Genomic DNA, 19,170 nt, shown 5'->3' with positions numbered 1-19,170 from the left:
CCACACCCCCTTCCACCCCCGCAAAGGACGAAAATCTAGGGATATTCAAAAATCTCAGAGACTATTAAGGCTAGAGTAACCAAATTTAGTATCCGCACTCCTGTTAGATCTTACTATAAAACGTGTATCTCAAAGTTTCGCCCCACCCCCTTCCGCCCACGCAAAAGACGAAAATCTGTTGCATCCACAATATTGCACATTCGAGAAAACTAAAAACGCAGAATCATAGATATTGACCATATCTATCAGATTGCTGAATCTGGATCAGATCAGATCATTTTAATAGCCAATAGGAACAAATCAATTTGCAGTGGCTACGCAGCGCCCGACGTCACGCTCAGACTGATTTTCTGTCTCTCTCGCACGCACTCTTTGTCGTGTCGTTTAATATTAGCGGCGTCTGCCGGAGAAGAGCCATACTGACTTAGTATCGGGTATAACCGTAGAGTTGCGGTGTCCGCAGCAACTCACAACGTTCCCCCTCGTTTTATATTATTAATATTGTTCCACAGCTACCAAAGCGGTTCATTGGGCCCAGCGAGCTCGTCAAGGAAAGTGTTTGAATTGGGTAATATTCCATTATTTCGTATTGAATTGAAATGTTGACCTTCGTGAGTAAAAAGGCTCGGTTTTTGCTATGAATTGTATCTTATATTCTAAGGTTAATGAACCTTTTGTTATGTGCATCTCTTGAATCTTGATTAATAGAACCATTTTGAATTAACATGAATTTTGAATATATAACCACGATTCTGTCTAAGTGCATAATGCCAATGATACATCGAGTGTAATAATGACGCGGTAGTTATGATAAGGGCCATGCCAACATCGTTCCACGCATTGCCGAAGGTAGGGTGGGTATAGAGGAACTAGTGATCTCCTACACATATGATCACTAAATTAATTACGAGACTACCGGATTCCTTCTAGCCATCTATGCCGATCGGGGATTGATTACATTTGTTGTCTTTTTTTTGTTTTGTTTTGATTAAAGTAGAGTCTGTGTAAGTGCACTTAATTTGTTTATAATATGGCGAGCACAAGGAAGTATAGGGATAGGAAAGACCCCGACTACCGATAGTGCACTAAGCCCGATTCCATTCCCTGCCGAGGCTGCAATGCAAATAGACATAGACACCCGTGCCACTACATTATAAAAGTCAATCTGAGAAGGAGAGAAGAAGCATGTGCACGAACATTACCTCATTACATATTCTGCGATATTGCAACGACGGCAGGCCAATAAGATTTAGTCTAGATCGGTAGGGTGGCAAGATTCAACCCGAGTCCCATTTTAAGTTAGGCAGGGAAAAAATAAAAAATCGGACATACTAACGAGATATACAGTTGTTTCGTCACGTACGTGTCTTCAAACTCCTTGTACCAACGCTTGATGAACGCTAAAACACCCTTTGCTTTATTTACTGCTATATGGCAGTTAAAACACATCTTATGGTCAAATAAGACTCCGAGGTCATTTGAACTCAAAATTCGCTCCAGGACATGATTGCCTAGAACGTATAAGACAAAATGTGGAGCGCGACGGTAAAATCTCATAATTTTGCATTTATAAAGGTCCAGAAAAGGAAGATTAGTTGAACACCACAGTAGTAGTTCACTTAGATCAAGTTGAAGGCGTGTGTGCAAATACCAATCAGATTAAGGCAGACAGATTTTAACATCATCAGCATACATTAGTGTAGTAGAGTATGTTATAACTTGAGGAAGGTCATTCAAAAATAAAATAAACAGAGGCGGGCTCAGATGACTTCCCTGTGGCACACCTGAAGTAACATTAACAGTATTTAACAACACGTTAGAAAACAAAACACGTTGAGTACGGTTAGAGAGATAGGACAAAATCCAATCTAGAAGATTCGTTGGGAACCCTAATAAAGAGAGCTTGTGAATAAGCAGAGCATGGTTCACAGAATCGAATGCCTTGCTGAAGTCCGTAAAAACTACATCCGTCTGCAAACCAATTTGAAAACCACGGTGGATTAGGTTAGAATAAATTTGCAATGCCAACCGCAGATGCTTCTGTTTTTATACCCGATACTCAAAATGAGTATTGGGGTATATTAGATTTGTGGTAAAAGTGGATGTGTGTAACGTCCAGAAGGAATCGTTTCCGACCCCATAAAGTATATATATTCTTGATCAGCATCAATAGCCGAGTCGATTGAGCCCTGTCTGTCTGTCCGTCTGTCCGTCCGTCCGTCCGTCCGTCCCCTTCAGCGCCTAGTGCTCAAAGACTATAAGAGCTAGAGCAACGATGTTTTGGATCCAGACTTCTGTGATATGTCACTGCTACAAAAATATTTCAAAACTTCGCCCCGCCCACTTCCGCCCCCACAAAGGACGAAAATCTGTGGCATCCACATTTTTAAAGATACGATAAAACCAAAAACGCAGAATCGGTGAGGATGACCATATCTTCTACAGTGCAAAATCTGAACCAGATCGTATAATGATTATAGCCAGAATCAAGAAAACAATTTCATTCTTTCTCGCTCTGTCTCTCTCTAACACACAGGTTTCATGGTCGGTTTTGTCAATTGCAAAATATGAGTTCAAGGATCTCAGAACCTATAAGAGCCAGAGCAACCAAATTTGGTATCCACACTCCTGTGATATCGGACCTTGACCGTTTCGTGTCAAAATTTCGCCACACCCCCTTCCGCCCCCGCAAAGGACGAAAATCTGGGGCATCCACAAATCTCAGAGACTATTAAGGCTAGAATAACCAAATTTGGTATCCGCACTTCTGTTAGATCTCACTATAAAACGTATATCTCAGAATTTCGCCTCACCCCCTTCCGCCCCCACAAAAGACGAAAATCTGTTGCATCCACAATATTGAACATTCGAGAAAACTAAAAACGCAGAATCATAGATAATGACCATATCTATCAGATTGCTGAAACTGGATCAGATCGGATCATTTTTGTAGCCAAAAGCAAGAAATCAATTTTCAGTGGCTACGCAGCGCCCGACGTCACGCTCAGACTGATTTTCTGTCTCTCTCGCACGCACTCTTTGTCGTGTCGTTTAATATTAGCGGCGTCTGCCGGAGGAGAGTTATACTGACTTAGTATCGGGTATAACTGTAGAGTTGCGGTGTACGCAGCAACTCACAACGTTCCCCCTCGTTTAGAATCACTTTGAAAGTTTCTACTACATTGTGAAAAGTAATGATTATAACACTGACTATTAACGGCAAGGAACAGAGAGCGAGCGAAGGAGTATAAAGCTAAGGCCGACGTGGAGCCCGCCTTCTGGTACTTTTTATAGAGCCTAGATTTATTATTTTTTAAGTATGACAAATACTTGGAGAACCCCACCTGCTAAAGATGGGCGGTCCATTCTACAAATAGTGAATTTTTCAATGAAAATTTCATGATCATTGATAGAAGAGTTAAGCCAGGTTTCGGTAAAAGCGATGGCATCGAAATCAAAAGACGCACTATTTGTATGAATTTGACGCAATTTGCCAAAAAAACTGCGAACGTTCTGATAGTGAATAGAAAAATCGTACATCAGTATTTTGGAGCAGCAGGTTCGGTAATTCTGGGACTCGGGCTCGAATCTTTGTGAAGGAACTCATGCATAATTGTATGCTCAGGCCATATTGACGGTTCAAGAGATTTGGATAGTAAAGAATCATGGAGAAGAATTTTAAAGGATGATATGTTGCTCTTATGTTTAAATGTAAATTTAGTCACACCTATATCATCAGGCGAAGCGTTAAGTTTAGAGGAAATATGTTGTTTAACGTCCTCCGTTGTAGCCTTAGCAATAAGACGGGAAATAAATATTGCTTTCCGAGGGACCACTGCTCTAAGTTGAAGTCCCGAGCGAGATCGTGATGGTGTTGCCACTCCTAAAAGAGATCTCCGTCCTGGGGCAGAAGAATTGGCAGCAACAGCCGGAGCCGCCGTTGGCGGATTTACAGATAATGGCGAGGCATGACCTCATGGAGTAACAAATGCTTTCGATAGATGAAGGTGGGAGGCAGGGATGAAGGTTTCGAGTTCAGATCGTTTAGCCGGCCAAAATTTCCGCCACCAGCACATTTTATGTGGGCAAAATTTTCGCACAGCCAGCAGCTAAGGAATGAATCACAAATGATTACACCACCGAATTCACATTTCTTTGCACTGCAAACAATTGCCATTATTGACAGTAGTACAATCACTGTGCACGAATAATAAAAGAACAGAGTGAGAGCGCAGGCAAAATGGGACAGCAGACACCAGAGCGAGCCCGACAATCAGCAGCAGAGGCAATAATTCAGATCCAATTCAGCAGATGATCCAACGAAGTGCAGAAAACGAGCAGTAAACTCACCAAAGCAGAAACACAAAGAGGGAGAGCATAGGCAATCCAGAGCGAGTGAGAGCAACAATGCGAGCAGCAGGCCCGCTTATGCTTTCGAGAGAGTGTGGGCGATGCAAACGCTGATGCGCGAGAACAGTGCATACCGAAGAAACGACAACGAAAAGCAGGCTGGGTAAAAAACAATAACAAATTGCCTGCACGAGTCCGATGCGTTACGTTGCGATATTGTATTTATATTAAACACTTTTTTACAAACGAAACACTGGTGATTAACACAAAGTATAATCAAATTAAAGAGATTCGATGATATATCAAAACAAAGTTACAACAATGTTGAATGATATTGAAGCAAAGGGCGGAGAACGCAGGAGCAAGAAAAAAACACAACCGGCTTAAGCAAGAGCTAGAAGCGAATAGGCGTTGCCCGGCGTGGCAATAATAGTTGTAACATCAGCTGCATCACGACAGATTCGACTTTGCAGGTGAGATATCCTCATACAGTTGGACGGAAAGGCTAATCTCTTTCATTCAAGCGACACGAGGTTCGTGTATAACCACAAACCAGGACTGTGCGAAAAAAGACACCGGAGTAAAATAAACGGCGTTAGTCGGAATCTAGCGAGGGAAGGCGCCCCATCCCGACGCATTCCAGACTACCTCAAGCAGGAGGCCTAATGAGTTCACATGTAAGGACCCATGGAAGCAACGCGGATTGGAATGTCTAATGGGCTGAATCCGAACGAGACAATACCAGCTGGCGCTATGTGGTATCCAATGGCCGCACCGGCGCCGGCTACCAACCTGCATGGGCAAAACCCCTTCATTCGCGATCCGACCCGAACAAAGGCCAATTAAGACTCGTATGGGACGCAGCAGCCAAAGTGGAATTCAATGCTACTAAAAGGCCCGGACCAATTGCCATCGCTTCTAGGAGTAATATCGCGATTTTGACAGATGTCTATTGGAATCTGCGGAGATATTAGAGAAATGTTTCACCAGGTCAGGATATGTGCGGATGATCAAAGCTCACAGCAGGTTCTCTGGAGATATGGTGACACCAGTCGAGAACCGGATAGGCACGTAATGAGCGTAATGACCTTTGGTGTTTCTTGTTCCCAGCAGCAGCGACCTACGTGAGAGATAGAAACGAAGAAAGGTTCATCAAGGAACAAAGAAAGGCAGTACAGGCTATACTTCGCAACACCTTTGTAGATTACTGGCTCCAAAGCTGGGACTCGGAAGACGAAATGGTCCGCCTAGCGCATAACATACACAAAGAAGGAGGCTTCGAGATGAGAGGTTGGATATCTAACTCAAACACCGTGATGAGAGCGCTCTCAAGAGATGGATATCATCAAGAACGCCCCATCGAGATGACGGACTCAAGAAGACGAGAACGAGTGCTTGGTGTGTGGTGGCATGATTACTTCACCTTCGTCAATAAGTTTCGAGATGACATATACTACGAAACGAAAACTATGATGAAGCGGTCAATTCTACGTATAGTCATGACCATCTTCGATCCCTTAGGACTATTGGGCTTCTATATAATACAGGCAGAGATAAAACTGCAGGACGTATGGAGGTCAGCAATTGGACAATACGGGCACGGCAACCTAAAAACATCGAAGAATTAAGGGTTTCACGATATCTCGGTCTAACGATACAAACATCTAATATTCAATTACACATCTTTACAGACGCGAGCATAAACGCCTTTGCAGCCGTCGCCTACATAAGGATCGAACAAAGAGAAGAAGTACGATGCACACTACTCGCATCCAAGACAAGAGTGGCACTATTGAAACCATTTTCGATTCCCAGGATGGAGCTTATGGCAGCAATCCTCGGCCTACGACTGACTAAACTCATAACACAGGAGCTCTCCGTCGAGATCAAGCGACGTGTTCGTCGGGAAAATGGGAAGCTTATCACCAGAGAGGCTAGCAATCAGCGAATTGCCATTCACAAACACAGGTATCGACTACTTTGGACCACTGGAGGTTAACGTAGGAAGACGACGCGAGAAACGATGGGGAGTACTATTCACGTGCCTCACCGTGCGAGCAGTACAAATCGAAGTGGCAAACTTCCTGTCAACAGACGCCTTCATGCTAGCATTGGAAATATTCGTAGCCCGTCGAAGAGTCCCCAAGAGAATCGTGTTGGACAATGGGACGAACTTCCGGGGAGCCAGCCGCTTTCTACGAGACTAAATTGAAAGAACGAACCGAACGAACTGGAAACCAAGTTGCCGCAAATAGAATGGTCCTTCATAACCCCAGGAGCACCCCATATGGGAGGTGCGTGGGAGAGGATGATCAGATCGGTGAAATCCATACTAGCCGAAATATTAGAGACACACGTACAAAAACCAGTTCTGAGAACAGCACTAGCAAGGATAGAAAATATGCTGAATTCCCCACCCCTGACTTATGTGCTGTGGAGTGTCCGGAAGCCGACGTACTTACACCGAATCACTTTCTGAGAGCAGAAACTAGCTCGATGGCAACAAAGGGTGACAGCAGCGTAATAGGAGTTATGCTTGGTAAGAGTTTTCGCATTGCAAGGCAGATCGTGGACAGCTTCAGAAAACCATGGCTGAAGGAATACCTACCGTGCCTGACGCCACGAACCAAATGGCATGGACCTCCAATCAACCCTAGCCAACTCGGAGATGTCGTGGTTCTAGCGGACGAAACAAGCCCCAAAGTGCAGTGGAGAAAAGGCATCATCATGGACCTTCGAGTAGCCAAGGACGGGATCGCCCGCAGCGTGGTGATCCGCACTGCATCTGGACTGCTAACTCGGCCAATAGTTAAACTGACCAAGTTAGACGTAAAGACAACGAATCCACCCATGATCCAACGCTTAACCAAAAGTTTGGCAAACATCATGACAAGCGACGAAGTTTTCGAAGGGGGGAATGTTACGGCAGAAATCGCAGTGGCAGCTCTAAATATCACTGCGCCTAACAGCACAGACATTAACAGCACTCAGCAAAGGGTTAACCATGGCGAATGGTAGCCATAGACAAGGCAAGGAAGAACAAGAACGAAAAGAAAGGCAGCGGCGAAAAGTTAAACTGAAGCGGTACAAGTTTTTTAGCTCGCTTCTCCCCCTAATTTAATACTCTGCCCCGAGCTTTGTAACTGAAAACACCTGAATAAAACCAAAACTTGAAGAACAAACAACGGGAGGCCTATTAAACGCGGGAGGCTTAACAAACGTACGGCCCCAGATTTTGAGGCGTTGCCCAGCGCGGCAATAATAGTTGTTACATCAAATTTAACAAAATGATATACAGTATGTCTATTAATTGTTTGCAAAATGTAAAAAGGCACATAAGTTTGACTTCAACATGGAAAATATGAGTAAAGGCATAAGTTGGGGGAATTTTTTTTATTAACTGTTATCAAAATGTGTTTAAGCTGTAGGTATGACGAAAAAAAAGGGCAAAATTCCAAGACAAACGGTAAAGAAATTTAAAAAAACAAAAAAGCGGCATGTATGACTCTGTCTATTAATTCTTTGCAATATGTAAACACTGATTGAAAGAAGACGAAGGAAAAACAAACGGGACATCAAAATCAAAAACGATCAGACGCGTGCTTTTCTTAAGTCTTCTTTGCAGTCATTCGTTTACAAATTTTCTTGCATTCAGTTCAGTTTCTTGTGTTATTTGAAGTTTTAGCAATGCCCGGTAAACGAACCGAAGATAATCTGATACAATTGGTTTATTTTAATTATGGCAAAGGAAAGACAGCTAAAGAGTTGGCCAAGATGTTCAATATTAAGTTGAGAACAGTCTATAATATTATTAATCGTGCGGAAAAAGAAAATAGGCTGGAATTGCAGACCTCTACCGGCAGACCAAAGAAGCTTTCTCGGCGGGATTGCTCGAAAATATTGAAAACCGTGGAAAATAAGCCTCAAACAAGCCTCAGAGAGTTGGTCAATGATATAAAAATTAATCTAAACAAGACCGTTTGCCCTGAGACTGTGCGAAAAGTTTTAAATGTCCACAGATATTCCTCACACGTGGCAAGGAAGAAGCCGTTGCTATCCACAGCTAATATTGAGAAACGCTTAAACTTTGCGATATTTAATGTTGACAAGTCTCTCGAGTACTGGAACGACGTGATTTTTTGTGACGAAACCAAGATCATGCTGTATTATAATGATGGGCCTGGAAAAGTTTGGCGTAAGCCGAATACAGCCCTCCAGTCAAAGAACATTGTGCCCACTGTGAAATTTGGCAAGCTGTGGATAGCAACGGCTTCTTCCTTGCCACGTGTGAGGAATATCTGTGGACATTTAAAACTTTTCGCACAGTCTCAGGGCAAACGGTCTTGTTTAGATTAATTTTTATATCATTGACCAACTCTCTGAGGCTTGTTTGAGGCTTATTTTCCACGGTTTTCAATATTTTCGAGCAATCCCGCCGAGAAAGCTTCTTTGGTCTGCCGGTAGAGGTCTGCAATTCCAGCCTATTTTCTTTTTCCGCACGATTAATAATATTATAGACTGTTCTCAACTTAATATTGAACATCTTGGCCAACTCTTTAGCTGTCTTTCCTTTGCCATAATTAAAATAAACCAATTGTATCAGATTATCTTCGGTTCGTTTACCGGGCATTGCTAAAACTTCAAATAACACAAGAAACTGAACTGAATGCAAGAAAATTTGTAAACGAATGACTGCAAAGAAGACTTAAGAAAAGCACGCGTCTGATCGTTTTTGATTTTGATGTCCCGTTTGTTTTTCCTTCGTCTTCTTTCAATCAGTGTTTACATATTGCAAAGAATTAATAGACAGAGTCATACATGCCGCTTTTTTGTTTTTTTTAATTTCTTTACCGTTTGTCTTGGAATTTTGCCCTTTTTTTTCGTCATACCTACAGCTTAAACACATTTTGATAACAGTTAATAAAAAAAATTCCCCCAACTTATGCCTTTACTCATATTTTCCATGTTGAAGTCAAACTTATGTGCCTTTTTACATTTTGCAAACAATTAATAGACATACTGTATATATTGTTTAAGTTAGCTAAGTTTGAATAAATTTAGAACATGATATATATATCAGGAAAAAAGTATATGGAAAGAACGACTTTTGACCGATTGACCTTATGGTTATGGCTATATGATATGGCTATATAATCGGCAGATTCCGACGGCCTTCATATTTCACAAAGTTGCTATTTATATTTATATTTCTGGCCCAACAATGAAAAAACAAACTTTGCTAACTGAATAGTGTTTATGAAGACGAATACATTGGAACTCAGCACTTTGGAACTCAGAAGGAAGTATCTCTGAAACAAGGCTCAAATTCGTATATCTACACTTCGTTACATTCGTAAGCTGTGTAGATGTTATGCACAATGATAATGTTTTTTTTGATAATTCTCTTACACCAATCGACATGAGTCTTATGTTGGCCAATTTTTACATTGTGTGGGATTCAAAGCGAACAGAACTGATTTACCCGGAGGTCATCATGGAAAATCTTATTGATGGATTTCATTCTAATGCTCAAAGATGTCTCAATCTCACGGTACATGACCGTGACATAACGATCCGCCTCAATCATTTTGCGAACATCATCGAGATTTTGGGCCTGCAAGGAAGGACTTTACGGTTGAATTCGTTGAAAGGTTTTTCACATTGGCAATGCAAGGTTGAACTAATCTGATCTTGGCTTAAAAATCGACATAAAATATGGTAGAAAATCATGACACAGAAATTTTCATGTGTTACGTTTTTTTTAACCCAAGCTTAGTCCTATGGATATATCTGGCAATAGTCAGACCTATATTACTCTACGGAGTTACTGTGTGGTGGCCTGCCCTAACAAAAAGGACAATCACCAATCAGCTGGGCAAAGTTCAGCGAACGGCCACCCTCTGCATCAGTGGAGCACTTCGAACCTCCACCATGCTATGCCCCCAGAGCCTTGACCTTACAGCAAAGGAGCGGGCAGAAATGGCAGCAATACGTCTTAGAGACTCTGAACAATGGGTACCTCAGCACTAAGGTCACTCATCGATACTAAATAAAAACAACATTGTCCCAGTAAGAACGGACTATCAAGTTCCAAGGGAGCACACTGATACTCCATTCAGCACCATCATCCCTCACAGAGACGAATGGCGTCTTCCAAGCGGAAGTTACAGCAATCAGGGAGGCTCTGTCCTGCCTTCACACGGTTACCGCCACGGCAACCAATCTAAACATCTACAGCTATAGCCAAGCTGCGATCAGATCACTCAACGCAATCTACTCGAACTCGGCTACTGTGGCGAACTGCCGCAGATGTCTTCACGAGATGGCTCAGCAATTTGCTATCAGCCTTATATGGGTCCCGGGCCACCGGGACATCGAGGGCAACTGCATAGCGGACGAGCTGGCCAGATATGGTACTACGACCCCCCTTCTCCAAGATAAGGAGGATACTTGTATGCCTATGGCCACCTGCAAGCTCATTATAAAAGAGCAGTACAAGCGACTGGCAGACGAAAAGTGGCAAATAGGGCCATGTTGTCGCACAGCTCGGCAAACATGGCCGACCATAGATAACAAGCGCACCTCAGAGCTCTGCCAACTAGGCAGGGAAAGGTGCAGCGCAGTCATACGTTCCCTCACAGGACATTGGCTAGTAGGCATCCACGCAAACAAATGGGTGCCCCACACAATGATTTCTGCCGCAGCTGCAGAGACGAGGACGAAGAGGAGACAGTGGAACACCTGTTCTGCTCCTGTCCAGCTCTCAGCAGAAGGAGGCTACAATACTTAGGCACTGCCTTTCTGAACGACATCTCGGAGATGTCTACATTATGTCCCAGAAAGGTCGCAAACATTATAAGAGCATCTGGATGGGACAACTGTTGACATGAAATCTCACTTGCAGGGAGGGAATGATCCCAAGCGGTATCACAACGGGCCGAAACCGGCCTAAGTGTGTCGGGCTCCGAGCGAGCTTGGCAACCGCCTCTACCTAACCTAACCTACGTTTTTTTAAAGTTAAAGTTTTTTCTTGAGATGATTTTTACGTTTATCGTTAAAATTCCAAACTTTTTAATGTAAATGACAATTAGGTTCTAATAAAGCTAAAAGTTAACTAGCCCAGAAATATAAATAGCACCTCTCCTATAATTTATATAAAGTAGTAGTTGCAATCGCGGCCTTTCAAGGGAATATAATTTTCGGCGGGCGAAGTTAGATACCTTACTTGTCTATGATAATATTGTCTGTATTGTGACCTGTATATTTGTGTGTTTTTACAGCTTTGCGCGAAGACAACAATAACTGCTTCAGAAAAATTTCAACACAATCGAATGTGGCTCAATGATGAGGAATTGCTTTTCGAGGAGGACTCTCGTCTTATGCGCTGTTTAAAAGGAGGTGAGTTTTTAAAATGAAATTTTAATTTATTTTGTACATCTCTTTTTATTTTTAGTTCAACGTCTAGCACATATTAATGGTTCTCAAGAAGCTTCACTCTCTTGGAAAGTACATATTGCATCGCGTAACAATTTTCCTACTGCTGCTGGTCTTGCATCAAGCGCAGCTGGTTACGCTTGCCTGGTATATTCCCTGGCACGTTTATATGGTATCCCCCTTACTGAAGAATTGACGACTATAGCTCGACAAGGTAGTGGTTCTGCATGTCGTAGTTTATTTGGTGGTTTTGTTCAATGGCACCGTGGAGTTCTTGATGATGGCAGCGACTCTGTCGCTGAACCAGTTGCATCAGCCCAACATTGGCCGAATATGCATGTACTCATTTTAGTCGTAAACGATGAACGAAAAAAAACAAGCTCCACTAAAGGTATGCAACGTTCTGTGACTACATCGCAGTTAATTCAGCATCGAGTTGATAAACTAGTTCCGGAAAGGATCGCGAATTTAAAAAAGGCCATAAAAGCTCGTGATTTTCAATCCTTTGCTGAGATAACGATGAAAGACTCAAATCAGTTTCATGCAATCGCCTTGGACACATATCCACCATGCGTTTATATGAACGATGTGTCTCATGCTATAGTTAATTTTGTACATACATACAATAAAACTACGGGTACAGTGCATGCAGCGTACACATTTGATGCTGGTCCAAACGCATGCATTTATGTATTAAAGGAAAATGTTGCAAAGTTACTAGCAGAAATTCAAAAAGTTTTCCCCCATGATTCAATAGATACTGTTGAGTACTTACGGGGTCTTGCCGTTTCACCAGAATCGAATATAGAACAAAATTCAGATGGTGCAACCGACAATTCAATCCATACAACTGCAGAACACAGAAAAGTTAACGGAATGTTAAACGTTCAACCAAAAAACCTACTTAAGTATATAATCCACACAAAGGTTGGGGATGGACCATGTCAATTGAGTGACGATAATAGTTTATTGATAAATGGACTACCATTGTCCCACTAATTGTTAATTGCGGTGTTTAAGGCAAAGTGCTTCTATAAATACAGAATTTTATCAAAACTTATGTCTAATAGTTTTCATCAAATACACCATTTTATATATGTCGGTTTTGGATACTTTTTTTGGATTTTTTTTAAACAAATATTTGAAACATATGTATTTAAATATCAAATAAAAAAAGCATTTGCTCCAAAGTCTTTCTTTCTATGTTGTTTTTTTTATCATACGTCTAAGTGTAATATACTAAGCTAAGTGCTTTAAATATGCTGGGTGTGTGCTAGTTCGTCAGTTGTGTACATACCGCACAAGAGCTCGAATGCATAATAAAACGTCATTCAAGTTTGATTACTTCACTCTGTTTGATTACTACAGCTGCTAGAATAGTTATGGACTTTAATTAGATAAAAATTAGTAAAATTGGGTCTATCGAAGGCATATTTTATTCATAGTTCATTTATTCAAATTTTTAGATTATTTACTTCGAAACTTAAAATGCATTTTCTAAATTTTCAGCCTTTATTTGCGTCTCACCGCGTCTCGACTCCTACTACACAAAAACTTAAAAAAAAATACAATCCGACAGGATTAACGGGAGCTAACTCCGAAAACAACAATATGCCTATTCCGAGCATATACGAAAACTAAACGGAACAGTCAAGCATTGCTAGCATAACTTCAGTATATTTTTCGGTTCTTAAAACTAGACATTTTGCCACATAATCAGGAAAAAACTAGCAAACACAAGTTTCCCTACCAAAAAAAAACACAAGTATTTAAATTCGACCAGTATGAAAATCAATAAAAGAAAAAAATTAATGGAATTGAAAAATATGTGGCTTAATCACTAAAGAATAGAGAGAGAAGTTATAGATATATATATGTACGAGGGCTGCTATTTATATTTCGGGAACAGCAAATAAGAACCAAAACTTTTAAATGAAAATGGCATTATTTTTTTTCAATATATTCTTTCTAATGATCAATATCTTCAAAACATGGTTTTGAACTCTTGAAATACTTCGGCGCTCGTAAATCGTTGACCATGCAGTTTTTTTTTGATGTGAGAAAAAGAAAATAACAAGAAGTTTAGTTTCCGGCTCATACGCATATATCCATGATTCATCACCTATCACGATTTTATAAACGACTTTTGAAGCACCACGGTCGAACTTTTTAAGGATTAAGAAAACTCCAATCGACGCGAGCCTTTTTTTTAACTTTCGTTCGCTCTCCTTCGTAGATCAGACGCGTTTTTGTTTTGCGCTTCGCATATTTTCATTTTGTTTTGCATAAATAAACTTTAATTAACTTCCTAACCAGCCTACAATCTGGAAATCTATTCTATTCCGCGGGTGCATGCCTTTTGATTTGTGTTAAAACATTATTTATTTAACTTCTAATTTTTCGGCGTCGGCTTGTCGTGTTTGTGTTGTTGCCGTGAGTACGCATTGCATTACAGCTCTCGTCTTGTAGCTTTTGTTGTTTTATCACTCTTTCCCTATCACCTCAACTTCTCTTTTAGTAACGTATCAGAATGTTAGAGGCTTACGTAGTAAGCTCAGCATTCTTTTTCGGGATAGTCTTGCACTTGCTTCCCACGTTAGTGTGTTTACAAAAACCTGGTTAAAGCCGGATTCTTAGTTCCTAGGTTTTTGCAGGACGGTACACAACTTTTAGAAAGGACCGTTCGTCTCGACGTGCAGGAGGGGTTCTGATTTCAGTGGACTCTAACTTCACGTCGGAACACTTCACAGTCCAGGTTCAACACGAACTGGAATTCCTATATTCATTACTTGCTCATTACTTATCCTTCTTCGGATATCTCTTTTTATGAGAAGCACTTGTCCGCTTTAACCGCTTTCTTCCTCGCTATCAGATAAAGATCGTATGATAGTTCTTGGTGACTTCAACTTGCCAGGAACTGTTTGGTCCTCGGTAAACGAGTCTAGTATCCTAATGCCCATGGCACGACATGACTTTGTTGACGGCTTGCTTGACCTGTCCCTGTCTCAACTCAATCAGTGAAAAATTCAGAAAAAAAATCCGACCATAGTGTTGCTAACCCGAGCCCTTCCGCTCACTATACCTGAAGACGACTACCATCCTACTTTCGAAGTGTCGCTAGATATTTGACCAACTGTATTTGATCTGTCTAGTAAGCTACCTGAACGTGTCCACTGCTTTCGTAAAGACGAGTTTGTAAAGCTTAATAACCTCATTAGGGATTTTGATTGGTCCGCTTTGTACTTGTGCACTGATGTCATTAAAAGCACAAACATTTTTTACAATGCACAAATTTTACAATTTTTGATTCTTGTGTCCCGCTTTCTTGTCCGATTAGATCTGGAAAACCCCCTTGATTTACCAAAGAGTTATCCAGCCTAAAAAACTTAAAATCAAGACTTTATAAAAAATTTCAAGAAGTTGGTTCTCCTACTTCTAACTCTCGCTATGTAACAGCTCGGTCAAACTTTTCAGTTCTTAATGCACAATGCTATAAGAACTACTTATCTCGATGCAGGCGTCGGCAAATAATGATCAGGCAATTGCCGATCTCTTTGCCCAATTTTTTCAAACCACCTATTCTGAGGAAAGCTACTCTGGATATCCGTACTCACACGGTTTACCGAGGTCGAACGGCACTTTCAGTCCCTTGTTAAATGAATGTTCTTTAGTTCATGATCTTCGACTAGTTAAGCCGGTGTTTTCACCGGGTCCAGACGGGCTTCCAGGTTTTGTACTCAGGTACTGCGCCGAGGCTTTGTGTGGACCTTTGCTTAAACTTTTCACCCTGTCCATCGATTCTTCTTGCTTCCCCCCGATCTGGAAGGAATCGTTTATAATTCCTCTCCATAAAAAAGGTAACAAGTCTGATGCAAAAAATTATAGAGGTATAGCAAAGTTATCCGCTAGTCACCGATAATATGTTCCGTTTTGTCGCTCGGAGACCCATAACTGACGTGTCAATTTGGAACTTAAAGACGTCTTCGTGTGGCAGCCACGATATTCCTAACGCCTTAGTTGACTCTGAGTCCGAGATCGTTATCGGTTTAACTGTGCTCTCGGATGCGGTGACCTCAGGTGAGTTCGAAAACCATTTAGTCAATTCAAACCCAGCGGTTTGAAGAACCTGAGCCACATCAGACTTAATTGTCTTTAACTCCTCTACGCAACCAGCACCAGTCAACATGTCATCGACATAGAAGTCGGAGTCAATAACTTCAGCAGCTTTAGGGAATGAGAGTTTTGCAGACTCACTCAACCTCTTCAAACACCGAATAGCCAAAAATGGGGCTGGTCCAGTCCCATATGTTACGGTGTTGAGCTGGTATATTCTCAAGGACTCAGACGGGTCTCTTCTCCACACTATGAGCTGGAATTGTCTATCCGCATCAGCGACCCAGACTTGGCGATACATCTTCTTGACATCGGCTGTCAAGGTGTACCTGTGTAGTCTGAATCGGAGCAATGTCGAATACAGCTCATCCTGTATCGTAGGACCGACCATCAATATGTCGTTCAAGGCCACCTGAGAGGACGTTTTACAAGACGCATCGAAAACGACGCGGAGCTTGGTCGACGTGCTTTGAGGCCTCAACACACACTGATGTGGAATGAAATAATGTGGAGTTTTGGGGATTGTGTTGTCTGTGGTAGACATGTGACCCAAGGAGAGGTACTCTTCCATGAACTCCAAGTACATTTTCTTCAACTCGGGGTCACGAGACAATCTTTTTTCAAGCGATAAAAACCGCCGTTTAGCCACTTCAAAGGAGTTGCCTAAGATACTGGGATCTGATTTGAACGGCAGTCTTACTTCAAACCGACCTGAAGGCACGACCTGAGTAGTCCTTCTATAATGCTTTTCACATAACTTGTGTTCAGGAGATAAAGACTTTTTAGAAGACGGCAATTCTTCCAGTGACCAAAACTTTTGTAATGTATTGTCGATGTGGGTCACTGACTTCTCGACAACTCAAACAATTCCTAGCTTCTTGGGTGGCAGTCACCTTTGGAGTGTATCTGCCCGACACAATCCAGCCGAGAAGCGTTTTCTGCAGAGTTGGATAGTCAGGACCTTCTCGAATCTGACCAGCAGATAAAAGTTCGAAAAATGTTTCTGCACCTATCAACATATCTATCTTCTGTGGCTTGAAGAAATATGGGTCTGCAAGTGGTAAGTTCTGCGGGATTTTCCAGTCACTCACGTTAAGTGTCTGATCAGGGTGATACCCCGAAATGGACTTTAGAATCCAAAAATCAACCGAAAACTCACTACCAGTAATTCGCGACTTCACCACCGTGTGTATCTTTTTCTTGTATTGTGAATCGGATTCACCAATACCAAGCAAGTTGATACACGACTCCTCCCTACGGATCTGTAAGCGCTGTGCTAAGTCCTCAGTTATAAAATTGGTTTGAGACCCCGAGTCAAGCAGAGCTCGGGCCAAAACATGTTCACCATTATTTGTTCGGACGCTTACGATCGACGTAGCCAGAATAACTCTATCCATAGCTGTCGCATAGAGAGCATGCGAAGTGGAAGGTTGATTCTGATTGGGAGGAGGAGAAGAATTCTCTGGGGGTGATGGTAACGCTAGACTTTTATTCGCCACTGTGTATGTATGCAATAAGGTATGGTGTGAGCAGCCACACACTCGACACTTCTTAGCTTTGCATCGTACTACAGAGTGGCCTGGCTGCAGACAATTCATGCACAAGGATGCAGTTTTTGCGAATTCGAACCTTTGCATTACTGCCAACCGACCAAATGGACTGCAATCTGTCAACAAATTGCCTTTTGCATTGCAGTAGCTGCATTGTTGGTTTTTGGTATTCGCGGTGGAACACGCGAATGAGCTCCGATTATGCGGCTTGCTTGGCACAGCTTTCTGCTCCTGCTTTGGTTTGTCCGAATTTTCGGCCGAAAGATGCTGATGTCTGCGATTAAGCAACTTTTCACAGTCCGTCCAAAGTGGCAGTTTGTCATAATCGAGCTGTTCTTCCCATTTCTCTTTGGTCACCGGATCGACTCTGCTCAAGACGAGATGAATAATCATCGCATTCGAGATCTTTTTATCATCGCCTATCGACAACAACGAACCATATATGGATGAGGCGGTATCGATAAGGTTTCTTAAGGACGATGCTGATTGCTGGGTCATTTTGGGAAGACTAAATAGGGCATCAATGTGATTTTTAAAGATCAGACAATCATTATCGTAGACCCGTTTTAAGCTAGCCATTGCTTTCTCGTAGTTGGTCTCGGTTACTTGGAAAGCCCTAACTGTTCCCAACGCTTCACCGGAGAGACACGAAAGCAAATGGTTGAACTTTTCGATAATTGGAATGCTTTGGTCATTGTGAACTAGAGTCTCAAATAAACCTATGAAGTTTTTAAAGTTCGAAAAGTTGCCGCTGAACTGCGGCAGAGCTAACTTCGGAAGGCGAGCACGAGTTGGGCCACCATAAGCTGGTACTGCCGGTATTGTCTCATCAGCTGTCTTTAATGCGCAAATGAGATACATTAATTTTGCCTTTGTGACAATTGAGAGTTCTTCCAACTCGACTCCAAATTCATCGTCAATGTCTATATCTTCAATCTTCTCTTGAAGTTCGCGTGCCGTGTCAATGCTACGCATCAGCGTTTCGAGTCTGCACTCGAGCTCCGTCAATACCAGCGGAATATCCCCCGCTTCTAAACGGTCCGCTAATAAACGAATGCCTTTGACACGGCAACTGCGCTTTTTCTTCAGCTCTTCAAGGGCAATATTGTTGGCTAATAATAATGGGTAATTGTACCCAAACGAGGTGAAAAACCAATATACCCGACAAATTTAGGGTAGAGCGTCGCTTGGCTGGCGCGTACACGAAAACCACACAAGAATAGCAACGAACTGCACTGGTGACAAGCGAAAACGAAAAATTTCACCGCTGCAGTTCTGAAGAATGGATGTTGTGTATATGTACGTATGCACCGACAACGATCGACGCTAAATTGATTTGCGAGGCACGACTTTGTCTTAATTGATAGTTGGATCCTACTGACACCAAACGAATATACCCGACGAAAACAGGGTAGCGCGTCACTTGGTGTTTGGTTTGGATCAAGCGCGCCCAACAAAATAACAACGATAAGCAACGGTGAAGAGCGAAAGCGAGACGAAAAAATTCACCGCTGCAGCTGCGTATTTGTATGCGTGCTTGGCCAACGACCCAACTATACATATATTTGACACAACGAAAACGAGAAAGGGGAAAGGGGTGACAGCGATTGCAGTTAAAATGAGTTATGTGTAGTTATTGCGTCCAAGAGGGTTAGATGTACATATGTATATACATATGTATTAATATAGTGACATATCTATAGTCCATGCTCCGCATACCCTT

General features: G+C 42.0%; 1 protein-coding gene across 1 annotated transcript in view; it reads left to right on the top strand.

Moving 5' to 3' along the window:
* Positions 1-12,844, top strand: part of LOC117186645 (diphosphomevalonate decarboxylase-like) — a 31,254-nt gene extending 18,410 nt beyond the window's left edge. Inside the window, exons 3-4 of the mRNA XM_033387681.1 lie at positions 11,631-11,748; positions 11,804-12,844. Coding sequence (XP_033243572.1) covers positions 11,631-11,748; positions 11,804-12,783 — 1,098 coding nt within the window. The 3' untranslated portion in view covers positions 12,784-12,844. The remainder of the gene's footprint in view (positions 1-11,630; positions 11,749-11,803) is intronic.
* Positions 12,845-19,170: the final 6,326 nt, after the last annotated feature.

This window comes from Drosophila miranda, chromosome XR (genome assembly GCF_003369915.1).
Source record: "Drosophila miranda strain MSH22 chromosome XR, D.miranda_PacBio2.1, whole genome shotgun sequence".
NCBI classification, from domain to species: domain Eukaryota; kingdom Metazoa; phylum Arthropoda; class Insecta; order Diptera; family Drosophilidae; genus Drosophila; species Drosophila miranda.
Note: the sequence above shows the minus strand (reverse complement) of the source record. Positions and strands in the feature narration are given on the sequence as shown.